At 29.9% G+C, this 26,515-nt stretch overlaps 1 protein-coding gene across 1 annotated transcript in view; it reads right to left on the bottom strand.

The window, feature by feature from the left end:
* The window catches only part of LOC135955551 (paired box protein Pax-6-like), a 75,927-nt gene extending 51,123 nt beyond the window's left edge, over positions 1 to 24,804 (bottom strand). Inside the window, exon 1 of the mRNA XM_065505901.1 lies at positions 24,621 to 24,804. Within this exon, the coding sequence (XP_065361973.1) occupies positions 24,621 to 24,804 (184 nt within the window). The remainder of the gene's footprint in view (positions 1 to 24,620) is intronic.
* Between the last annotated feature and the right edge of the window lie 1,711 nt (positions 24,805 to 26,515).

The raw sequence follows: 26,515 nt of genomic DNA, 5'->3' as shown, positions 1-26,515 counted from the left end.
GGTAGGTACGAGAATATTATATTTCATACCGCTAGGACATTAGAATGTCCCTATCGACCCATTTTTTAAAATATTTTTCGCCAAAAAATTTTGTTTGTATTTCTCTTCATTTGGCATCAAAAATACCTATAATGCCAACTTCACTTAGAAAACAACCAAAATATTCACTAGAAATAAAAATAAAACTTTTTCAACGATTAAAAGCCTTGGTCCACAAGCCTTGGTTTCACGTTTTCGAAATATTTCTGTTTTTTATATTCACATTACATACCCTATTTTTTGGTTATTTTTTGGGTAATCTCTATACATAAAAGAGTAACGTTACTGACTGAATGACTGATTCATCATCGCACAGCCCAAACGGCTGAAGCTAGAATCATGAAATTTTAACTGTGGGTTCGTCCCTTGCCAAAACGATCCAATGAGAAGGGATTTTTGGAAATTCGAACGTTTAGGGGGTAAAAAAGGGGAAATACGGGTAAATTCGGTAACCTTATATCTTCAAACCTAATAAAGATACAAAAAAACTTAAAATTGCATGTTATTTCATCTAAAAAATAAGCTGGCAGGTGTTTCGTACTTTTTCGAAATTCGAACATTTTAGGGGAGAAAACGGGTAAAAACTGTATTTTGGTACTTTTTTGGCACCCTATGTATCTTTTAAACCAATAAACATATAAACAAATTTTAAATCACATTCTTTACTTATCAAAAAATAAAAAATATAAGTTTGGTACTTTTTGGAAATTCGAAGTGTTAGGAATAGGGGATAATATTTAGGTACCAAAATGTGTGAACTGAACTATAGGTACTTTTTTGTTCTTCTAATGGTACTTTTTTGAAATTTCTATAACAATGTACTTAGAAACATGAAATTAAGTATATATTGTAATAGGTGAGTGACAATTCTAGGGGGAGACTTTTTGGTACTTTTTCTTTATTCTAATGGTACTTTTTTGAATTTTCTATAACAATGAACTTAGAAACATGAAATTAAGCATATATGGTCCTGAGTGAGTGAGAATTCTAGGGGGAGACTTTTTGGTACTTTTTCTTTATTCGAATGGTACTTTTTGTAATTTCTTCACCAATGAACCTAAAAACATGAAAATAAGCTTATATGGACCGGAGTGAGTGGGAATCTACAAGTGACTGCTTTTTGGTACTTTTTCTATATTTTAATGGTACTTTTTTGAATTTTCTGTAATAATGGACATAGAAATATGAAGTTAAGCATATATGGTCCTAAGTGAGTGAGAAGTCTAGGGGGAGACTTTTTGGTACTTTATGTTTATTCTAATGGTACTTTTTTATATTTTCTATAACAATGAACTTAGAAACATGAAATTAAGCATATATGGTCCTAAGTAAATGAGAATTCTAGAGGGAGACTTTTTGGTACTTTTTCTTTATTCGAATGGTACTTTTTGTAATTTCTTCACCAATGAACCTAGAAACATGAAATAAAGCTTATATGGAACCGAGTGAGTGGGAAACCACAAGTGTGGGGTTTTTGGTACATTTTCTATATTCTAATGGTACTTTTTTTAATTTTCTATAACAATGGACTTAGAGACATGAAATTAAGCATATATGGTCCTAAGTGAGTGGGAATTCTAGGGGGAGACTTTTTGGTACTTTTTCTTTATTCGAATGGTACTTTTTGTAATTTCTTCGCCAATGAACCTAAAAACATGAAATTAAGCTTATACGGACCGGAGTGAGTGGGAATCTACAAGTGACTGCTTTTTGGTACTTTTTCTATATTTTAATGGTACTTTTTTGAATTTTCTGTAATAATGGACATAGAAATATGAAGTTAAGCATATATGGTCCTAAGTGAGTGAGAAGTCTAGACTTTTTGGTACTTTTTGTTTATTCTAATGGTACTTTTTTGTATTTTCTATAACAATGAACTTAGAAACATGAAATTAAGCATATATGGTCCTAAGTGAGTTAGAATTCTAGAGGGAGACTTTTTGGTACTTTTTCTTTATTCGAATGGTACTTTTTGTAATTTCTTCACCAATGAACCTAGAAACATGAAATAAAGCTTACATGGGCCCGAGTGAGTGGGAATCCACAAGTGGCTGCGTTTTGGTACTTTTTCTATATTGTAATGGAACTTTTTGAATTTTCTATAATAATGGACTTTGAAATATGATATTAATCGTATATGTTCTAAAGTGAGTGAAAATTCTAGGGGGAGACTTTTTGGTACATTTTACTTTTTGTAATTTCTTCACCAATGAACCTAGAAACATACAATAAAGCTTATATGGACTCGAGTGAGTGGAAATCCACAAGTGGCTGCTTTTTGGTACTTTTTATATATGGGGCATTTCATGTCAAGTGAACCAACTTTTGAAATCGATGTCTTCCGATCGGGATGAAATTTGCACCAAGGTTAGCTGTATTGGATAGTAACTCAGACACAATTTTTCAACAACATCGGTCGAGAACTCTCTGAGTTATAGGGGGTAAAATTTTGACAATTTGGTCAAACAGGGGTTTTTTCTTATCCATGTAACTTATTACCTATTGTTCTTAGCAAAATGTGTCCCAAATAGTATAGATAGCTATTTCTTCGATCTTTCGAAAAAAAATATTTAAAAAAAAAAATAAAAAATTTTTAATATTTTTTTTCCGAAATCAAAAACTTTTTTGACTTTTTTTTAAAATACGTCATTTTTTTTTTTTTTTTTTTCTTAAAATAAAGTTTAGATATTTTCCTTGAACACCTACTTGGTCGCTTAGTGGGATGCGAGTGGGATATCTATCAAAATAAATATTTTGTAACTCAAAACATAAAATTTTTGACTTTTTTTGCAAAATCAAAAACTTTGTTGACTTTTTTTTTTCAAAATGGACCCTTTTTTAATCTTTTTTTTTAGGTCAAACAAAAGCTTAGATATTATCCTTGAAGACCCTTTTGGTCGCTTAGTGGGATGCGAGTGGGATATCTATCAAAATAAATATTTTTTAACTCAAGACTTACAATTTTTGACTTTTTTTTTTGCAAATACGATTTTTTTTCCAATAAATGTTTTAACACAAAAATTGTATGTCTTGAGTTACAAAACATTTATTTTGATATATATCCCACTCGCATCCCACTAAGCGATCAAAACCATCTTAAAGGAATAGGCCTAAGCTTTCTTTATAGCAAAAAAAAAAATTACAAAAAGGGCCCATTTTAAAAAAAAGTCAAAAAAGTTTTTGATTTTGCCAAAAAATCAAAAATTGTATATCTTGAGTTACAAAATATTTATTTTGATAGATATCCCACTCGTATCCCACTAAGGGACCTAAAATATCTTAAAGGAATGGACCTAAGCTTTCTTTTGACTAAAAAAAAATTTTTAAAAAAGGGCCCATTTTGAAAAAAAATTCGAATTTGCAAAAAAAAAGTCAATAATTGAATGTCTTGAGTTACAACATTTTTATTTTAATAGATATCCTACTCACATCTTCCTAAGTGACAAAATAGGTCTTAAAGGAAAAGACCTAAGCTTTCTTTTGAGCAAAAAAAAATTTTTAAAAAAAGTCCCATATTGGAAAAAAATTCGATTTTGCAAAAAAAAATTAAAAAATTGTTACAAAATATTTATTTTGATAGATATCCCACTCGCATCCCACTAAGGGACTAAAAATATCTTAAAGGAATGGACCTAGGCTTTCTTTTGAGCAAAAAAAAAATTAAAAAAGGGCCCATATTGGAAAAAAAATTTGATTTTGCAAAAAAAAATTAAAAAATTGTATGTCTTGCGTTACAAAATATTTATTTTGATAGATATCCCACTCGCATCCCACTAAGGGACTAAAAATATCTTAAAGGAATGGACCTAAGCTTTCTTTTGACTACAAAAAAAATTTTAAAAAAGGGCCCATTTGGAAAAAAAATCGTATTTGCAAAAAAAAGTCAAAAATTGTAAGTCTTGAGTTAAAAAATATTTATTTTGATAGATATCCCACTCGCATCCCACTAAGCGACCAAAAGGGTCTTCAAGGATAATATCTAAGCTTTTGTTTGACCTAAAAAAAAAGATTAAAAAAGGGTCCATTTTGAAAAAAAAAAGTCAACAAAGTTTTTGATTTTGCAAAAAAAGTCAAAAATTTTATGTTTTGAGTTACAAAATATTTATTTTGATAGATATCCCACTCGCATCCCACTAAGCGACCAAGTAGGTGTTCAAGGAAAATATCTAAACTTTATTTTAAGAAAAAAAAAAAAAAAAAAATGACGTATTTTAAAAAAAAGTCAAAAAAGTTTTTGATTTCGGAAAAAAAATATTAAAAATTTTTTATTTTTTTTTTTAAATATTTTTTTTCGAAAGATCGAAGAAATAGCTATCTATACTATTTGGGACACATTTTGCTAAGAACAATAGGTAATAAGTTACATGGATAAGAAAAAACCCCTGTTTGACCAAATTGTCAAAATTTTACCCCCTATAACTCAGAGAGTTCTCGACCGATGTTGTTGAAAAATTGTGTCTGAGTTACTATCCAATAGAGCTAACCTTGGTGCAAATTTCATCCCGATCGGAAGACATCGATTTCAAAAGTTGGTTCACTTGACATGAAATGCCCCATATTCTAATGGTACTTTTTTAATTTTGTGTAATAATGGACATAGAAATATGAAATTAGGCGTATATGGTCCCAAGTGAGTGAAAATTCAAGGCCTTGGTAATTTTTCTTTGATCTCATATGTACTTTTGTGAATTTACTATAATAATGGACCTAGCGTTTCCAAGAAACCGAAGGATTTCAAAACCGCGGTTTCGGTTTTGTGATAATTTATTAAATATTATGTATTATAGAAACATAATTAGTTGATAATATAGGAAATGATATACAAATCTAAAATTCAAACTTGACTGGTTATGGTTTAGTGAATGCGAATTTAAAAGTGATAATCAATGGTACTATTTCCTTATTGTAATGGTACTTTTTGAATATTTTATAATAATAAACCTAAAAATTGTAAATTAAGAACACATTTTGCATTTTCTATAATAATGGACCCAGAAATATGAAATTAGACATTTTGATAGTACTATTTCTTTCTTCTAATTGGGGTGGCGAGGCGCACCGGGTCAGCTAGTACAGCATATAAACAATTTTTTTTTCCATTAAACTGGTCTACGTAACCATATGATTGTTTGAGTATAATAATTCTGGTGGATGTTTCTTTTAGCTTTATTGAGGATAAATAAAATGTTGTATTCCGAAAATTCTAAACAATAATGTTTATTTTTATACCCTTCAGCTTCGTGAGAAGGGTATATATAAGTTTGTCATTCCGTTTGTAATTTCTACATTATTCATTTCCGACCCTATAAAGTATATATATTCTGGATCCTTATAGATAGCGGAGTCGATTAAGCCATGTCCGTCTGTCTGTCTGTCTGTCTGTCTGTCTGTCTGTCTGTCTGTCTGTCTGTCTGTCTGTCTGTCTGTCTGTCTGTCTGTCTGTCTGTCTGTCTGTCTGTCTGTCTGTCTGTCTGTCCGTCTGTCCGTCTGTCTGTTGAAATCAATTTTCTGAAGGCCCCAGATATCTCCGGGATCCAAATCTTCAACAATTCTGTCAGACATACTTTCGAGAATTTTGCTATTTAAAATCAGCAAAATCCGTCCATAAATAACGGAGATATGAGCAAAAATCCGAGACAACCTCTGAAAATTTCATCAAAAAACACAATGTTGCATGCTTTGACAAAAAAACAACAAAACGTATGTTTCTATGTGCAAGCTTTGTGTATTTTGTTTTTTCTTGTGTTTTGTTTCTTTTGGCGTTGTTGTTGTTTTTTATACAACTAAACGTTTGTTTGGTTGTGTGTTGGTTTTTTTTACAAAAAAAACAACAAAACGTATGTTTGGATGTGCAAGCTTTGTGTATTTTGTTTTTTTTGTGTTTTGTTTCTTTTGGCGTTGTTGTTGTTTTTTATACAACTAAACTTTTGTTTGGTTGTGTGTTGGTTTTTCTTTTGTGTTTTGTTTCTTTTGGCGTTGTTGTTGTTTTTTATACAATTAAACGTATGTTTGGATGTGTGTTGGTTACATTGCCTTGCGTATTTTGTTTTTTCTTTTGGTGTTTTGTTTCGTTTGGCGTTGTTGTTGTTTTTTGTGTTCTTGATAAATTTAGGATGCTGTACGCTGAAAATGGGCAATGTACATACTAAAGACCTGCACAAGCTGCATTGTTTAACACGAAGACAATTGCCACATGATGCTTTTGTCATGTCATGTTATGTTCTTTTACCTACTTAACAGCAACACGCAAAGGCAATGTATATCAAAACAAAAAACAAACGCAGCATCATTTTAACAACATCATAACACACACAACATTAAAAAAATTAACAGATGCATGGATGACATGGAAAATAATTTCAAGTCATTTAAATCATGTATGAGGCCTTTTTTGTATGAGATGATTTCAATTCACTTGTAGTATTTATTGTGTGCAATAAGAAAAAATCTATATTAATATATAAATGTCTTTGTAAGTTTGTTGGTTTGTTTATTTGTTTGAGCATCACGCCTAAACGGCTGAACCGATTTTATTGAAATTTGGAACGTAGATAGATCCTTACTGGGAAGCGTCAATAGGCTATATATTTTTTTACTACGACAGGGCTAGCGAAGCGCACCGAGTCAAGCTAGTTGACTATAAAAATACAACTGAAATTTATATTTATATTATATAGTAGGTCAAAATAAAAATACGAAAGTACACCAATGGGTTTTTTAATGTTGTTTTGGAAAATTTTACAATATTTAGTAATATTACCTGTTATATTATTACTTAAAAAGGAATACGTGGAATATAAGCCATAAAATGCCAATAATTTTCATGGAATTAAAAATGTAATGTTTTTCACATACATATTTTAAATACTACCTGACTTAGGTACAACCGCTCGAATATTATTAACGGGACATTTAATAATTACATTGCTAAATAAAATAAAACTTCATGAACAAAGCCAATTGGCCTATTAGACGGTGTTTAATTAAAGAAAATTAAATTAATGTATAAATCCTTAACGGTGAAGTTTATAATATATTTAATGTTTAAATTTAATGAAGTGTCTCTGAATCGTTCGCGGCATAATTGCTACAAAAATATAAATCTACGAAAATGATCCAATGGAACAACAGCAACTGCCCAACGATTTGAAGAAAAAGTGTAGGGCATTTATTGCGTAACTTCACAGAATTTTTTTTTCCTATTTTTTGTTTTCAAATAAAATCTAGAAGGCTTGAACAAAATTATTTAAATTTTCTAGTATATTTTTATGTTATTCAAAAATGTTTGAAATTTTTCTTGGAAAATATTTAATTTTTTATGATTTTCAGCTATACAATGAGAAAATATGTACAGTGAGTGTCACTCAAAATCGTACAACATATTTTTTTTTAAATATTATGAAATTATAAAGGCAATAATAGCTGATTATATAAAAAATTAAAAGTCATTTTATTAATTGGAACAAAAAATATGTATTTCAACAAAAAAGTTAACAAAACCTCAATTCGTTAAAAAAATATTGATGAAAATTAAAGAACATCACAAAATTCATATTTCACTTAAATTCGTACAATTATATTAAATTATAATTAAAACTTTAAAAATTAAAAAAAAATTTAATATTAAATAATCCTAATACTTTGTAGGGTTTCATTTGCTATTTTTTAGTGCCTTTACGATTTTAAATGAAGCGTTGATATTCTGGGCACTGACAGTCTTACCCAATTTTTTTATTTGTGGATAAGGGCAATTAAAATTATACCCAATTTTCTGATAGGTAATAGCACACACAATATAAAAATAGCATTTTAATATATTTGCAAAGCATCAACTTTCTAAAACTAATGAATAAAATTTGACTACGATGGTGTACGATTTTAAGTGACATTCACTGTATACGTTTCAGACTTTTCTATACATTTAGAAATATTGGCCAATATTGGGATATTATACAAAAATATTTGAACTACATAATGCAATTTATTATAAAATAGCAACAAATTTGTGTAAAAAAATTAAAAATTTCCTTCATGTACAAATTAATAATATTTATGAACATGTTCTTATTCTGAATGAAAAAAAGTGTGGAAAAAATTCATGTTCGATTAATAATATTTATTAAAAAATTCATTCCAATTATGAATTTCTTTTTCCTGTGTTACACTTTATTATTTATATTTTTTAAAAATCCTTATATTATTTGTTCTAAATATTTAAAAAAAATATATAATGCTAAATAATAATAGTTCTCAGATTTTCACAGTTCAGCAGTTATGTACAATTTCATTCTGCTATGCAATTTTATTCTGCCTAACAATGCGACACTTGTTAACATCAATTCAATTCAAGCTACCACACATAACAACAGCATCATCAATAGTTATAGACATGACATGGCACAACACGGTTTTCGCGGCGCGAAGACATGGTACAACATGGTTTTTGCGGCGCGATGACATTGAACAACATGATGTGCGCGTCGACACAACAAAACAAAGCATCAAATTTTGAAGTAAGACATTTTTCTACAAAATGTTGTCTTGTGCAGGCCTTTAGTACATACATATATACTAATTATAAAAAATAATGATGCATCCACAACAAAGGTGAAGGGTATATAAGATTCGGCATAGCCGAATATAGCACTTTTACTTGTTTTAGCTAGGTTCAACCTTTGCTACTGGTTTAGATTTTATTAAAAATACTCTAATAAAAACTACGAATGTCGTATGCATATAGACATCTGTATAAAACTGTACTTACATGAGACAATGATATTTAAATTTCATTAATAATTTATTTTATAAAAATTATAAAATTGTTTTCTTGCTGTAGCCAGTAACGCAAATAAGATAATTAATATGAAAAATGTTCAGCAAAACCACAGCAAAAGTGTAATATTTGAAAATCTGTGTGTAGAGCTTACACAAAATGAAGTACATTTTAAAAAAATTAAAAGATTTACTTACATTCAGTAAAAATAATTGTGTACTGGAATTTTTTTTTAAATATTTAAAAAAAAAATAATTAAAAATTATTTCTGTCGATTTTTCAGAATATTTTGCTATTAAGAATTTATTTTCATAATATTCTAAATGTTGAAATCTTGACATAAAATTTAACCTGTGTATAATGTATTAAAAAAATTAAATTTAAAAAAAGTTAAAAACAAGTTGTTTGCAACAAATTCTGTAATCGTCTCTTATACCCAATTTCTCAGCACATTGCAATAAATTATTTTTCAATAAACACTGTGTTTACAGTGCCACGTAGATTTTTGAGTCGCAAATTGAAAGCAAGATTAAATTAGCTTTTATCAACAAATTAAATATTTTTGGGTCAGATGGAAAGTCATATGTTCGGGGAAAACCAAATACGGAACTGCAACTCAAAAATCTACGTGGCACTGTAAACACGATGGAGGCCATATCATGGTGTGGAGATGCATGTCGTCAACTGGTGTCGGGAATTTAGTATTTATCGATGACACTATGGACAAAAATGTATATTTTAACTTATTGAAAAATAATTTATTGCAATGTGCTGAGAAATTGGGTATAAGAGACGATTACAGAATTTAACAGGGCAAAGACACAAAGCATACGTCGCAACTTGTACGAACATAGCTTATTTAAACTGTCCACACATCTTTAAAAATCCAGCTTAACCACCAAATATCAATGTTATTGAGAATTAGTGGAGTTTTCTTGGGTGAAATATTAGAAAACATTAGATAAATAATAAACAGGACTTAAAAAATGTACTCCAACATGAACGGCAGAAGATAAGGAGGGAATATACACACAACTTGGTTAACAATATGCAATCTAGACTTAAATCAGTTTTAAATCAAAAGGGATTCCCACAAAATATTAGTTTTCTTTAAAATATGAATAAATTTATTTTAATTTGTGCACGAAATAAGCTGTGAGGTTATTTTTCTTGAAATTTCGTTTTTATGTTAAATATTTTTAATAAATGGCTTGTTTTTAATTTTTTTTGTAAATACAATAAGTAATACCATATTTTCAAATATTTGTCGGTGTTCTTTTTTTAGTATGTAAGATACCCAGCAAAAATTTTGTGAATTTTTGTAATGACAACTAGTTATTTCATGCATTCTTTTGTAAGGAGTGGTGGTTACCCAGCACATTATTTTATTTACTAGAATAAGTACTTATTTTTATACAGGCTGGTAATGAACTTTTGCATTTAGCACAGCTATCTAGTGTGTTTGACTGGAAAACGGGAGGTTAGTGGTTCGACACCTGTCAAAGCCATTAATTTTTTTGTTCATATCATATTCATTTATATGTTGATGTTAAAACTATTGTTAACTTACAATAAAATAACTCGTACATGGAGCAGTGAGTTAGCAGCTTGACTATCAAACACAAGCAAATAATGTGACTGTTCGATTCCCACACAAGACAATATTTTTTGTGTTTTTTTTTAGCTACATATTCTTGTTGTGAATTTACTACTTATTTCTCAACTGATTGTAAGTACATTTGTAAGCTTGACCCATGAATTTTTTAAAAATCTCGAACATAGATAAGTAGTGTTTCAGTCAAATAATAAGTAGTTATGCCTTGGCTCCAATATTACTTGCTGGCTGACTAAGTAAGTAAAGTTTTTGCTGGGTAATTATAAAAATACTAGTTGTCCCGGCAAACGTTGTTCTGCCATAGCTCACAGTTTGAAGACATCCACTATAATAGTATCCCAGATATGCAATAATAAATGTTTACTTTGTATGGGAGGTGCCATGCCCATTGTTCCTATATATGTAGGTCAATTGTGAATCTAAACCATCCAGGCACCCACTCAAACACACACAACAAATTTCATCGAAATCGGCCCAGCCGTTAAGGAGGAGTTCAGTTACTAACACACGTACAGAAAAATTATATTATAAAAAAAATATAACGAAATCTTTTATAAAAAATCATATGCACGAAATAAGCTGTGAGCCACTGGCAATAATTTCTCATGTTTATTATTTTAATTTTATTTTTTTTACTATTTTTAAAAATTAATTAAAAAAATGTCTATTTTTAGCCACTTTTTTAATTTAATGTAATTGTAGAAATTTGCCCCTAGCAACGAGGGGGAGGAGGTGTGGTCACGTCGGGATATATTTTTTTATTAGCTAAAAGATGAGACTTAACATTCATACCAAAATTTTTCAGAAATTCCACCTTTTTCACATATAAACATTTTTTTTTTAAAATAAAGGATGGACATTTTTCTTTTAAACTGTATCCTCAAAAGTAATGAAAATCGTGGGTCTTGACAAAGTTATGAAGAAAACTCAAAAAAAGTCCGACAAACCCGATTTTTGTCAAAAACTGGATTTGAGCGAACTCTAAACCACTTCCGAAAAATCTGAAGAAAATCTCAAAAATACTCTACCCTATAAGCTTTTAAATTAAGCTTGAGCACCCATGAAAATAAGAAAAATAACTTTTTTTTGGGACCCGCTAATGTACAGTAGGGTGGAGCGATAATGTATAAACATTTTTTTGTTTTTTGCCTTTTAATGAGTAAGTTAAACTTACGAAAGATTACTTCTCTGTTTTGATGTTTTAATGTTTTGAGGTGCCCCAACACAATTGAAAATCAGAAAAATTACATATTTTTCATATTGTTATTAAACAACCCATGGCGAATGTTGTGTTTAGTGTTTATAAAAAACCGACTTTTTAAAAAACCGGTTTGTCGGTTAACCGAAAATTGGCCTTTTTTAAAAAACCGGTTTTTCGGATAACCGACATTGAAAAAACCGGTTAACCGTCATATATGTGTAAAAGCATAAAATGTCCTATAAAGTATACACAGCTTTAAAATTTTTAGTTTTTAGTTGTCAGGAATGGTTAATGGCTAAGTCCATTTTGTTTTGTAAAAATTTCAAAATTATTATCTCAGTCAAATGGAATTGAGTATAAATTTTTTACTAACTATATGATACTTGTTTTAATTATTGATTTTTTCATTAAATTTCAACCAAAAAATATAAATCAATTTTTTAATTAAATATTTGATAATTTTGAAATTTATTATCACCTCGACTTTCTGATATGAAACAGAAAATGTTACAAGTCCCAAAAAAGGACCCAAACGCACTTCTTCTTACTGTTTATTTGTCATTATAAATCATAACAAATATGTAAGTAATAAAACTCCATTATCAGATCTCATAAATATTTCAAATCATGGATTTTAGAACGTTTTTTGTCTCTCCTGTAATATTTCTGAAAAGGACTTTGTACACTAAGCTAACGAAGATTTAGATTAACTTCTAGAATTATGCGGAATTTAATTTTTAATTTAAATTTATTCTGAAAAAGTTTTTAAGTAAACCCATCGTCCTCTACTATTTAGAATCATTGAAATTCTTAAAAATATCAATCTAAAAAGGTCTGTATTGTAAATCATTAGTTTAGGTTTCAAATCAGACCAATGATGTGTGTACAATGAATATAAAAAATGCACAAAACCATGAGATTTCTTAAGTTTAGACCTAAATTTTAAAAACCGGTTAACCGAGTGATAAAAACCGGATAAACCGGTTAACCGAAAATCAACATTTCAAATTAACCGGTTCGCAAAAAACCGAGATTCCGGTTAACCGGTTTATAAACACTAGTTGTGTAATTTAAGAAAAAACTATTTTTTTAAATCTCCCAAAAAAGTACATTAATTTTAAATAAAACATTTTAAATATTTATTTTATAAATATGTAAAGTAAAAAGTAATGTGGAATATGTTGTTTAATTACACGGTGCTATGATGTAGAAAAACTTGGAAAACGACCTAGCGTGGGTTATAGGTCTTGCTGAGTACATTACAAATTATGCCGAAAAATTTCAGAAACACCCTCAAATTCAGAATTTATACTAAAAAAGCCGTTTTCAGTGATGTTCGTCCACTTATCCACTTATATGAAAACAAAACAAAATTTATCAACTTTTTTAATTTTAGTCGCTTTTCATTGATGATTTGGATATGAAATCTTATAAAAACGTTTATCAATGTATAAAGAAAATTTAGTTCATAACAAGACATGGTTTTAATTTTTCAAATCGCATGAAAGCTTTAAAAGTTATTCAACTTTTCATCAATACGTTCTTTTTAGTATTTTCTACCCCAGGCATATGAATAAAAAAAACAAAAAACTATAAAAAAAATAATATTTGAAAAATTTTTAATTTACAAGGTAAATTGTTTGAACATTTTTCGAAAAAGTTTAATCACTTTTGCAAGTATAAACCGATTTTAATAAGTAATGTCACGTTTTTGTGTAAATTGTCTTTAAAACACTGTGCAAAAAAAAAATTGGTTTTCATAGAAAAAATTTAAAATAAATATTAAAAAAATTACGAAAAAATAATAATTTCTTGCAATATATATTTTATGCCTACATAAAAGGAAAGCTTAAATCTTTGTCTATCCATAGTTGTTTAAAATATTGAAATCGGTCTAAAAATGTGTGAGTTAGAGGTACTAAAGTACTACGACCTACCCTAAAACAGTTTTTCATAATAACTCAAAATTTTGTGGGTGTTTCAAAATCTTTGAAAACGGTTTTAGTATGTCCTCACCTAGGCCTATAACCCCCATTAGGTCACTTTTCAAGTTCTGACAAAAATTGTTTTTTTTTTCACTCTATTGTAGCGCTGTATTTTTTTAAACCGTCTTGCAAAAACTACAATTCCGACGCGGGGCAATTGGAGCTTCTTTTGCGCATTTTCCTAGCAATAATTTTATTGTTTAATAAACTTTTTTATTTTTGTTTTGGTTGAACAGCTGTTTTATGCAAAACTATCGATAAATTTTTGATATTTAGTAGTGCTACCATACTTTTATCTTAATTAAATAAGAAAAATTATATAGCACTGAAAAACTCAAGCTGTATTTAAATACATACCACTAAAATTTAAGTAAAAGTTAACTAAATACGTATTTAAATACGAAGTCAAAAACTGGGCATAAAAGACATAAACTTAAAATTTGACGTGCGCGTAGATTTGCATAATGGATAAAGGTCCTGTACTACTTCTTCGTTCTTTTCCATTTTCTTTATCAAAGCAATGATTTTCTAATTTGTATTACTTTTTTATATTTTTTTATAGTAAAACAGCGGATTCTTTCCCGTTATCGCAAATTTTAAATATAGATTCGTGCCAGGCAAAAAAAAAATAAAAAAAATATTTTCAAACTTTAACATTTATTTAAATAACTTTCAATATTCTATTCGACTATGCTATTTTGCAAAAAATGTAAAATGGATATAACCCAATCTAAAATTGAGCGCTGGCCTTTCGGGATTTCTTCGTCTGGCTGGATTATATAGTTTGACATTATAATGGCTAACGTTTTTTGGCCAATAATACCATCCACTTCGCTGCATAGAGCTTGTGCTTAGGGTTTTATATGTATATCGTTAATATGCTACTATACACGGATCTGTTATTAGTGGTAGCATTTTTTAGTAGATACTTGCAACGTGCAATGGGCCCATAATGGTTAAGTAGTTCATATGTGAGGATAATCTCGTATACACCATACTATTTCCCTCCTTGGTGATAATCGGGTGTGAAATTTGAGCTTCTTATTAAAATTTAATTTTCGCTCTTCGGGACCAACAACAAATTGACCCACATTCCCTTTGTGTATAAAATTCACCCTTAGTGGTGGAATTGCGAATTGCTAGTTTGTTGGAAATGAAGACAAATATAATGGCGAAGGTAACAGATCTTGGGGATCGTCGGGGAATTGGAGTTTGTTTTCTTGTTGAGGCTCTTAGTTTTCTCTTCGCAACTTGATGATGTTACGCCATGCGGACTTTCACGATGCATCATGACACCGCAAATTTAGGCAATAGTTCCATTTTGTGATATAATCTCGTCTCTCTACACCGTGGCATAGTGATAGCTAGAGAAGAAGAAATTAATATGTATTTGTTTTGGGACTTTTCTCTTTTTACGTATTACACCACAATAGTGGGGAGGGTGTAATTCTGATGTTTGTGCTGATGTTTGTAACGCCAACAAATATGAGTCTAACCGATCGACTCAGAATCACTTTCTGAGTCAATTAAACAATGTCCGTCCGTCCTTCCGTCTGTCTGAATGGATATCCATGTAAACCTTGTGCGCAAAGTACAGGGTGATATTTCGATCAAATTTGGTATATACACTTGTTTCAGCCCAAGGACGAAGCCTATTGAAATTGGCTGAAATCGCTCCATTATTTCACCTAGTACCAATACAAGTCCTCCTGAAATTACTTAATTTATGTAGATGTCTACACAAAATTCGCTCCAAATATGTTTTATATATACGGAAGTCATGTCACGTAATTCTCAGATGATCGGTACATTAGTGTAATTCCATTCTTTTTAATTCCATTATAGATATAACAGAAGCTCCAGGCATTTTTATATCCTACACCACCATAGTGGGGAGGGTATACACAGAAAGAAAAAAGCACTTCTAAATTTAAGTTTATTTTACTCAAATTTAGCCAGAATTGTACTTAAAAATTTAAGTACGATTCATACTCATTTGTACTTAGAATAAGTATAAACGGGATTGATTACAAAAATCAAGCGGAAATTTTCTTTAGACAAGAACGAAATTCTTGAATTAAGCAAGAAAATGTTGTTTTAAGTACAAGTGAGAAGTTAAATCAAGTAGTTAATTCTTAAACTTCAAATTAAGAGTAAGATAACTTGAAATAAGAAAAAAATTCTTATATTGATCCATAATAGAAAAAGAGCGGTATAAAATTTACTCTCTGAGCTGTTCTCAAAGTAATTTTCTACTCGCGCTGTCGGTTAGTTACATGAATAAAGAAGCAATTTCATCAGTCTGTGTTGTGCGTTCCGTGTTCCGTGTTGTTCAGTATTGTTTTCGGTCTTTTGTGTTTTTTTTGTGTTGTGTGAAAAAAATATGAGTGAGGCAGAAGGAAGACACCCTCCTGCTCCAGCTTCTCCAGGAGTTTCATCAGCCAGTGTTTATGGGTATTTAAAAGGTAAGTCTATAATTTATTTATTATTGTGATTTATTTTTAAATAATACAGTTATTCTATTTATAAAACATAATACAGCAAGTCAATCGAAAACTTTGGATATGATTCTTTTTACATGTTTTCTATTGGCTTACTATATTATGTTTAAATAAATAGACTGTTGAATTTGCAACAAATTCTTTAAAAACAAAATAACGGTACAACGTGGTATGTACGTACAAATTTTTTCAATAAGAAATATTTTTTCTTTTATACTAACACACACATACATACATATGTAGTTGCGCATATCATTTAGAAACAGGTTTTTTAAGACGCAAACAACAAAATTTGCACTTGTAAACAAATAATACAAGCATTTTGTTCTTAGTTTAAGAATTCTCGTGCTTGATGTTTGTGTGTCTATAATATAGACTCTATCCCAGCAGTTAAGCAAGTAGTCAATGTATCCCTTAAAGACAGTAATTGTCACAAATGTCTTATCACTTGGCTGACTCCATTTTATATATTTTGGTCATTTGACACGTGTGTGCACTTTGTAGTGCAGAGAGAAGACAATTGGTTACTTTATGCATCCCAAGTAATCTAGCGTGAAGACAATTGTCACTTAAGTGTCTCTAAGTAATCTAGAGTGTAGTCTCTTTAAACGTTTTGTGAGTAATTCGTACAAACTGGTTTTTTACAAATTGTGTTAATATAATTCTCATACAGTTTATTTTTATTTTTGCTTAAGTATACTGATATCGCATGTAACATAGCATGAAGTCAATAGTCACTTTAGTGTCTCTTAGTAACCTATGGTAAAATCACTTCAAACTTTTTTTTGTACTGCAGTTTATTTTACCCACCAGAAGCGTTGACTACCTTCGATCAGCTATCCGATAGTCACATTGTAATCAAAAGGGTCAATTGACCCCCTGCTTAGGACATGCACGTGTTAAAATAACTAGTCAAGTAGCTGTTCAAGTAACAAGTTACAAAGCTAGCAAGGTAACTGACGCTATGTAACCAGTATGTGAATCCAATGCGTTGCCTACTTTGGACAAGCTATTAGACAGTCCCATTGTAATCAAAAAGAGACAATTGACCCCTTGCCTAGGACATGCCCGTGTTAAAATGACTAGTCACGTGGCTATTGAAGTAACTAGCTCCCACCCTAAATGATGGGTAAAATCACTAGTTCGGTACTGTCTCCTAGAACTGCTGGGATATTATAGACACACAAACACCTATATATGTATTGACATGTGCACAATTTGTTGTTTGCGTCGTTGTGTGTATTAGTATAAATAACTGCGTTTTGTCCATGAACTGATGGTATTTGTGTACCACAAATGAAAAATATGTTTCTTATTGCAAAAATACAAGTACAGTCACTTAGAAAAAATATAAAAATAACTGTACGATATTAATGATTTATCCTCATATTAATAAATAATTTTTAAATTTATTAGTTTTATAAAACGAATTTTGTGTGGAATTATTGTTTTATAAACCTTTGAAAATCGTTTATGAATATGGGGGTAAATCTTTAATATCGTATAGGTTTGTACATTTTTAGCTTCTCAGGTAACATACAACAGCTTGCAATGGTGAAAACATTAAGGAAGCAATACCTACTCTTGGTCTTCGAATCGAATTTAGGAAGAAGCTTTTAAGTGGACAAAATTCAGGTAAGAATTTAATAATACAGATTTTTGCAAATATAATTTAACAAATCTTAATCTTATTCTATAGTTTGGCGTCGATGACGACACAATTTCTGTTGAATACAAAGTTGACAACTGGCTAATTGAAGAATATGACTTCCGTGGCAAACGAGTTTTAAGCAAGGTAATAATTGTTAAATTGTATTAAATTTAAATTAAAAAAAAAAACAAAATAAAATTTATTAAAAATAAAAAATAATGTGTTTTTCTTAAATCAATCTTAGTTTGGCTTACATCAAGTACGAATTCGGGCTTAAAACAATCCTATTTTTGGATTATATCAAGTACGAATTCGTGCTTAAATCTAGTTTAGAATTCTTGAAACAAGCTCATTTTGGGATTAATTCAATCACGGACATTCTTAAATCAATCCGATTTTTGGATTATATCAAGTATGAATTCGTGCTTAAAACAAGTTTAGAATTCTTGAATCAAGCTCATTTTAAGATTAATTCAATCTCGGTCGTACCTAGGGGGAGCTAAAATTAAGATTTTTGGGATTGATGAATCCGTACTTGAATCAAGTATTATGCACTCGGTTTAAGAAAATCCGTACTTACCCTACTATTGACACCGCTCCGGATTGATTTAAGTACGGATTACTCAATTTTTTTTATGAGTGTAATGCGTTTGTGCAGATGTTTGTAACGCCCAAAAATATTAGTCTAACACCCACTTTAAAGTATACCGATCGACTTAGAATCACTTTCTGAGTCGATTAAACGATGTCCGTCCGTCCGTCTGATCGGCTGGCTGGCTGTCCATGTAAACCTTGTGCGCAGAGTACAGGTCGCAATTTTGAAGATATTTCGATGAAATTTGGTACATACTATTTTTTCGGGTCAAGGACCAAGCCTATTGAAACGGGCTGAAATCGGGCCATTATTTCACCTAGCCCCCTTACAAATGTCCTCCCGAAATTGGACTTTATCGGTCATAAATGTTTAATTTATATACATATGTATCTCCACAAATTCCACTCTAAATAAGTTTTATATACACAAAATTCATGTCACCAAATTTTGTTACGATCGGTCCATAATTAGTCATAGCTCCCATATAGACCCGCTTCCGAAAATCGCTTTAACGTGCATAAATCGCTTAAAAATGTTGGTATACACACAAAATTCAACATAGTAAACTTTAATATATACATAAATCACACGACCTAATTTCATGGTGATCGGTCCATAATTGGTCATAGCCCCCATATAAGGCCCACTTCCGAAAATCACTCAAAAATATAAATTATTGAAATTTTAAAAGAAAAATGTTTTTGCTCTTTTACTTAGTGTAGGGTATTATATGGTCGGGCTTCACCGACCATACTTCCTTACTTGTTTTATTTTTACTTTAATATTTCTACAAAATTATTTGAAAAACAAAACATTTAATATAAACGAATCAGTAGTTTTCTTGTGCTTTCGAAAATTTAAAATCACACCGAAAAATACAATAACTGTGTGATTTACAGAACAGACAAATCACACGTGTGATTTTAAAACGGCATGTGATTTTTTTTTTTTTTTTTATCTTTTTTTATTTAAGAAAAATTGTTTGAAGTTACAATATAATATATAACAAAATACAATATATAACAAAATATAGTAAAATATTGTGTAACAAAAGATATATATGTATGTATCTGCATTCGGCCTCCATCATCCAAGCAGTGTTGTATTTCCATATTTATGTAGTTGAAAGGAGATCTTGCATCAGGTTTAATTGGTGTTTTTGTTATACAATTTTATTGTATGTATATTATTCATTTTATTTCTCGTTGTATATTTTTATTAAAAATTATTATACCCCGCAAAGCTATTCAGCTTGTCTGCAGGAAAATAAGTTTAAAAAATTTATACGATTTTATGTTCAGATTATTTACTACACATAGTTCAGGTTACCTATCATTGCAAACTGATGAAGTATTTTTTTATAAGTTCATTTCTTTTCTTATTATTTGTATTATTTAAAATTTCGATTGGTATTTTGTTGAGGATTGTTGGCAATGTTACTGGAAGTGTGTTTCTGCCATATTCATTATAAAAACGGTCGACTTTGAATCTTCCGATGGATCTCTGTCTAGTGTTGTGAGCATGATCAATTGGCTTTAAAAAACTGGTTTTATCAAATTCTTTTATTATTGTTATATTATAAATATTTTTGACATTAAGGATTTGTAGTTCTTTTGCAGTATTGCTAGGACTTTTTTTCATACGAGAGTTGTGATTTGTTGTGTTATCGTTATCTGTGCTGTTGATGTGATATTGATGTTTTTTCCATAAAAGTTTAAGTAAAGTATCTTGTGTTTTTTGTAATGTGCTGTTGTATTTAACATTTCCCCATGCTGCTATTCCATGTCTGATATAGGATTCTGCTAATGAAAAGTACGCCTGACGCAGTACACTATAAGTGCAGCAGTTACTTAAGTGGTATAACATATATGACGCTTTTCGAAGTTTCTTTTGCAGATTCTCGATGTGGATCTTCCATTTAAATTTGCTGTCAACATATACTCCCAGATACTTATATGAGTTGACCATTTCTATTATGGTTGAACATGTGTCGTTAATTTTTGGGTTATTCAAAGCATTTTTGTGTAGACATTCCGTATTATGGAATTTTAGTTTAATATTTGAGTTGGCAAGATGAGGAGGTTTAATATGCATGATTTTAGTTTTACTAGCATTAATGATGAGACCGCTGTCGTGGCACCATTTCGTTGCAGTATCTAATTGTTTTTGCATTGTTTCTGTTGCCTTTTCAATGCTATTATCAGCGACTACTATTGCCGTGTCATCAGCATACGCAAATGTTGTACCTTTTAGACAATTCATTAAGTCATTTGCATATATTATATAAAGAATTGGACCAAGTTTTGATCCTTGTGGTACGCCGCAATCGTATGATATTTTATTGCTGAAGTTGTTATTGATTTTAACGCAGTAATATCTATTTTCTAGATAATTTTTAAACCACTTTAGTATGCTTCCTCTTATTCCATTTCTTTCTAGAGTTTGAACTAGTTTGGTATGCGATAGAGTATCAAATGCTTTACTAAAATCGATAAACAACACTAAGACATGCATTTTCTTACTCAAACATCCGTTAATGTAGTTAGAAAAGTATCCCAATAAATTGTTTATATTTTTCCCTTTTTGGAATCCAAACTGATTTTTGTTTATAATTTTAAATTTTTTTAAGAAATCTGTGAGTCTTCTGACGATAATTTCTTCCAAAATTTTATCAATTACTGATAATATTGATATTGGCCTATAATTATTAAAATCAGTTTTATTACCACTTTTATGTATTGGCCTCACTATAGACGTTTTAAGTAAATCAGGCACAATTGCTTGCTCTAAACTCAAATTTATTAATTTGGTAATAATCGGCGTCAAAAAACTAGCATTTATTTTCAGGTCTTTTGCTCGAATCCCATCAGCTCCTGCTCCTTTTTTGATATTAAGTGTTTTTAAAATATAGTAAATTTCTTCATCGTTAGTATAATCAATGTATATTGAGTTTTGTATAGATGTGCTAATATTATTTGTGGTTTTTATGTTACAGCTGTGTATTATTTTATTTACATTCGTTTTGAAGTTTAATGCAAAATTATTTATAATGTCATTTATATTTTGAGTTTTGAAACTTTTGGTTATAAAACTATCAATATTAGTATTTTTTTTGCCTATTATTTCATTTATTAATTGCCAGGTAGCGCGTATATCGTTTCTGTTTTCAACAAATTTATTTCTATAATAATTGTTTTTTTCATAAATTATTTTTTTGTTTAATAAATTTCTAAATTTGAAATCACGTGGATTACAGAACAGGCCTGATAGATTCAGATACGGAAAGAGAATTAAAGATTCATCGAGGACTGACAGATCTGTTTTCCGGATTCAAAATCGCAAAGTTTAATGACAAATTATTTTGCAAGAAAAGAAGCAATTGAAGCTCCTAAAAATTCTTCGATTTCGTCCCCTATTCACTATATTCATTCTAGTGATGAAAATGATATTTTACCATATGATGACAATATGATTATATCATCTAGTGATGAAAGTGACGTTGAACCAATTCCAAACCGATGCAGACAATTATTCAATGATTAAGATTAATCTTGCATATTTACAGAATATCCTTAAAAAATGTGTTAGCTCATTTTCACTTTTTCTGTAATTATAAATATTTTTGTTTATTTTTTTTAACGTAATTTGTTTTTATTGTTTAAGTAAATTAAATAAATACATATATATTTGGTTTGAAAAAAGGTGGAAATAAATTTGTAACATCTAAACGGATAGTCATGTTTTTTGTAGATATCTTCTAGTAGATTCCGTATATCGTATATTAAGCCATATAGTGTTTTCATTTCCAAAAAAATGATCTTTCTTTCTTCCGCATTTTTTACATTTTACTTTTGAGTAATTGTAGACAAAAACGCGGACTTTTTCATCCAATAATTTCTTACAACCCTTAGGAATAAGAGGAGCACTAATTTTCTTCACAACATATTTAATAATAGCATCATATTTGTGTATTTTGGGCGTTATTTTAGCCAAATTTCAAAAAGTTAATTTTTTTATAGCAAAGTAACATAGAAAAAATTAAATTACTCAGAAAGTGCAAAAATGCGCAGTATGAAATAAAGTGGATGAATTCACAACATTTAAATATATTTATTTATTTTTATTTTAAGTTTAACAAACGTTAACATTTTTTTAAAACCTTCTATAAAGTTAAAGTTTTGTAATCAAAAGAAATTACTTTAAGGTTATGTTTAAAAATTTTAATTTTTAATATAAAGGGAAATAGTTTCCAAATATTTAGGAAAGAAAAATTAAGTACTTACACGTGTCGTTGTTTTCCATTTTAAACATTATTTGAATTATTCACACACTTTCCACAATTAACGGTTAAAAGTTACAATATAATACTGATACTATTCACAAATTTTTAAAAATGTATCGAAACCATGACTTTGAAGGCATGCTGTCAAGCCGTATTTTGTATTTTACAAAAACCACTTGCGACTTTCATTGGAATGGAGTTTTAGTAACAGGTTGACAACAAAAAATAATGAATAATGTCAACTTAAAAATTTGAATTCGCACGGAAAAAGTGATACTTTGAACTATAGTGATTTGGCATAATTTTTTATATACCATAGGTGCACCACTTTGGGGTACTGTGGCTCTGCACCCCCTTGTTGTTTTAAGCACAATTCAAAACTTAAACTTATCAACACCTCAAAACTATACAAAAATTATTTCATTAACACAAACAAACTTCAAACTAAATATTTTTTTCAGAAACAATAACAAGGACATCTGTTTAAACAGTGTTGATTTTTAAACCTTTGATATCGGGTTGTTAGGGCAACATTTTTCAGCAAAGAAAACTATGAATGAAGAATTAAGGCGTCATTTATGCCAGAAAAGAAAACACCATTAATGTATGATATAATGTGTATAACAATGACCCTCTAGGTACCCGAAAAGTTGAAAAAATGCAAGAGTTGTGCCAGTACCTAAGATTAAAAATCCATCGGAATTATCTCATTTTCGTCCCATTAGTGTCGTGAATATTTTCTATAAGATTTTTGAGACTCTGATCAACAACCAAATGACAGAGTATGTAGAGGAAGGGGGATTTATATCTGAGGGCCAATCAGGCTTTAGAAAGGGTAATAATGCTACGGGTCTTTTATTGAATATCACTGAGGAGGTTCGTATTGCTGTAGACCGGAAACAACTAGCCTCGACTTTAGCAGAGCGTTTGAATCTATTTCTTTCGAGGTTTTACTTAATAAATTATTTTCCATATATGGGTTTTCGACCTCAGCATGTCTCTTGATTGTTACGTTTATTAGGGGAAGATCACAGTATGTTCAATTTAGGGTTTCAATTTAATCGACCAAAAATTTATTTCTGGTCGATCTAGGGATCTATATTAGGTCCACTATTATTTTTGTTGTATATCAATGATATTTTAAATAATTTATTTCCCATCAAAGGTTTCCTGTATGCAGATGATTTACAATTAGTGGCAGTTTCTAATTCTGTTTATGAGCTGAATCTAATGATTAATCGTTGTATGCAGACTATTGATTCCTGGTGTGATGAAAATTTTATAATTTTAAATGTTTCTAAATCTAGAGCGATGTTTTTTGGCGTTAACAGTATGATAAGACCTGCAATTTCAGTAAATGGCGCATATATTAACATAGTTTCAAGTATTAAGGTTTTAGGAATTCATGTTGATGAAGGCCTAATGTTTTCCCAACATATTAATTTCGTGATTTCGAGAACTATATTTGTATTCAGGAGAATTAATAACACATGCTACAACTTGCCTGGTAGAACTAGAAAACAAATTGGTAATTTACATCTTATGCCACTTTTGATGTATGGGTTGGAGATATTTTCTGGAACTAGTGCTACTAATTTGTTAAGATTGAGAAGAATTTGTTTTAATAAGATCATTCGATACGTCTACCGACTGCGTCCTAGAGATCATGTTTCGGAATTTGTTGCTCCATATTCGTGATTAGACATTAGTTTAGTATTTAATATTTTGAATTTATCATAAAACTTTTGTGTTAAAATTATGTTTTAAATATGTAATCATACTTTGGCCTATGTTGGCTTTTAGATTACAATTAATAAATTAAATGAATACAATTAATATTAAGCACCAAAAACCGGTTATCTAAAAATCGACATTTTAAATTAACTGCTTCGAAATTGTTAAGAAAAAATGGGTTTTCAGTTAACTGGTTTATAAACACTAATACATATGCTTTGAATGAAAATATTGTGAAACTTACCTAGTAGTTTAGAAACCGCATTTTGTTGGGAAAGCAAATGCTGAGCTAAATCATAGCCACGAAGTCCAAAGCGTGATAGTTCCATTAGCCTATTTTGGGAGGCGAGAGTACTTAAAGATATCACTGGCGGCCCGTTGGTAAAAACTCCATTCAATGATGGCGGAGTTGCTATTGTATGCGGCATTATGGGATTAGGTGTACAAAGTCCAACTGAAATAATAATGACAATAATATATTAACGAGAGATTTATTATTGTAGATTTTAAAAACATAGAGTATAATTTCAAGATATTAAAAGAAACCTATTAAAAAACCGATCCATTTTTTTCAATACTATATTTGAGGCAAGCATTCTTCTTTATTTGAAGTATAATTTCTTCAAAATGCAATAAGTGTCAGAAATTGTGCCATTAATATTTAAACAATTAAGGTTTGAAATAACATGTTCATCTTACAATTTATTTAATGAAGACGATCACAATTGCAAAATGAATCTCGAGAAATCCTAGAAATTGCACTCAATAATCTTCAAAAAGATTTTACTAAAATTTTTTTCGGATTGTCTTTTTTTTGCTAAACTCTAAGTACTCTGTTTATATTTGCGAAAAATAATGGTTTTTTCGTGCGAAAAATTGTATATACAACAAATGATTAGCTGTTGGTTTTAATTTTGTGCGAAAGTAGCGCTGCTTATGTTATTTCGCACAGTGGTTTAGAAACTTTATTTTTTTGGAAATAATTCGGTATCTTGGGAACTATTGGAGATATTTTTACGAAATTTCACATGGTTTGAGCTGAGGTGTTTTCGAGTTGATTTACGTTTGTTCAGCTTCCTAGCGCTAATGGGGGCATGTGCATAGCCTTCAAAGTAGTTGGTCACCTAGGGTAAACAAATTTTTAAAAAAATCGTTAAAAATCCATTTATGATCCGAATGAGCTGAAATTTTGAATATAAATAGTCCTTGAGAAGATCTACAAAAAGTGAAGATCTTACAAGTGTAGGTTATCTCTATTAGTTGAAGGATTATTGATTTATTTTTTTTTAATTTTGCTCGATCTTTTTTTGGTTTTTTAGATAGATCTAAAATTTCAACTCATTCGGATCATAAATGGATTTTTGGCGATTTTTTTAAAAAAAATGTATACCCTAGGTGACCAACTACTTTGAGGGGCTACGTACTTGTCCCCATTAGCGCTAGGAAGCTGAACAAACGTAAATCAACTCGAAAACACCTCAGCTCAAACCATGTGAAATAACAATATCTCCAATAGTTCCCAAGATACCGAATTATTTCCAAAAAAATGTTTTTCAACCACTGTGTTTCGTGTGGAGAAATAAGGTTGCCAGATGTATTTCACAAAAAGAACAGAGTACTGCTTTTGCGAAATTATTTTGCAAATATTTCATTCGAAATATTTTATATGTAGTTTTAGCTTTATATGAAAAGGTTCTTGGCGAAATTAATCGCATTGACTCTATTAATGTCATAGAACCAGTTAAGACTAGCCAATAGTTAATGCAATAAAGGCTAATGGTTTTATTCGAATATGTGCAGATTTCAAAATAACTTTAAATACTCATATTTAAGATGATGCCACGAATTGAGGACCTTTTCCATAAACTACAAGCAGGTCAATATTTTTAAAAAATTGATTTTCTAGAGTTTCTTATGTTGAAGTTTCGAGCACAGGAAATGTTTATAAACATGATGAATGTATCATGCAGTCGTTACAGACCATTAGAGTCAAATCGTTTATAAAACTTCGTAATAATATTTTCAGTATGATAATTCTGTGCAGATTTCGATTTTGTTACAATTAACGGCGAAAATTAATATTTAATTACACAATTAAATGTTGCCCTTGTCAATGGCATGGACTAACATTTCACAAAT

Source organism: Calliphora vicina, chromosome 3 (assembly GCF_958450345.1).
Source record: "Calliphora vicina chromosome 3, idCalVici1.1, whole genome shotgun sequence".
Lineage (NCBI taxonomy): Eukaryota > Metazoa > Arthropoda > Insecta > Diptera > Calliphoridae > Calliphora > Calliphora vicina.
Note: the sequence above shows the minus strand (reverse complement) of the source record. Positions and strands in the feature narration are given on the sequence as shown.